Consider the following 509-nt stretch of genomic DNA (forward strand, 5'->3'; position numbering starts at 1 on the left):
ATTAGGTCGTAGCATCTGATAAAGTATTCTCAAAGGCTTGTCTGTCAAGTAAAACAGCTAAATGTAATTAATTTTTAAAGAATACACATACTAAATTTTTAATATTTTAATATATGTATATTAACACACATTAAAATTTTTTTAAATAGTATATTTCTTAATACATTTATTAATTATGCAAAATACATGACAAACTCATATATTTTGCAGTATTATAACATACCTATAGATATAGGTACCTATAAGTACTGTATATAGATACTGCAACAGTACCTATACAGGGTGTCCCGTAACGCTTAATTAATATTTCAAGGTGTGAAAGAGAATGAAATTTTGAACTAAAAGTTTCTCTTTCAATTTTGGCTCAGACCATTATTTACGGAGTTATTAACGAATAAAGTTAATCAATCAGATCGCGCTTAGCCGGAGTACGCAGGAGCGTAGCGTGCCGTACGTGCGGCTCTTCGCGCTCACTTCACAGGAGAATGTATGTGAAGTGAGCGTGAAGA

The 509-nt window shown here is 31.8% G+C and overlaps 1 protein-coding gene across 1 annotated transcript in view; it reads right to left on the minus strand.

Moving 5' to 3' along the window:
* Position 1: 1 nt before the first annotated feature.
* LOC105458630 overlaps positions 2 to 509 on the minus strand; it is a gene marked incomplete at its 5' end in the record, with an annotated part of 3,745 nt that continues 3,237 nt past the window's right edge. Inside the window, one exon of the mRNA XM_011704097.1 lies at positions 2 to 41. Within this exon, the coding sequence (XP_011702399.1) occupies positions 2 to 41 (40 nt within the window). The remainder of the gene's footprint in view (positions 42 to 509) is intronic.

Source organism: Wasmannia auropunctata, unplaced genomic scaffold (assembly GCF_000956235.1).
Source record: "Wasmannia auropunctata unplaced genomic scaffold, wasmannia.A_1.0 LD334498.1, whole genome shotgun sequence".
Lineage (NCBI taxonomy): Eukaryota > Metazoa > Arthropoda > Insecta > Hymenoptera > Formicidae > Wasmannia > Wasmannia auropunctata.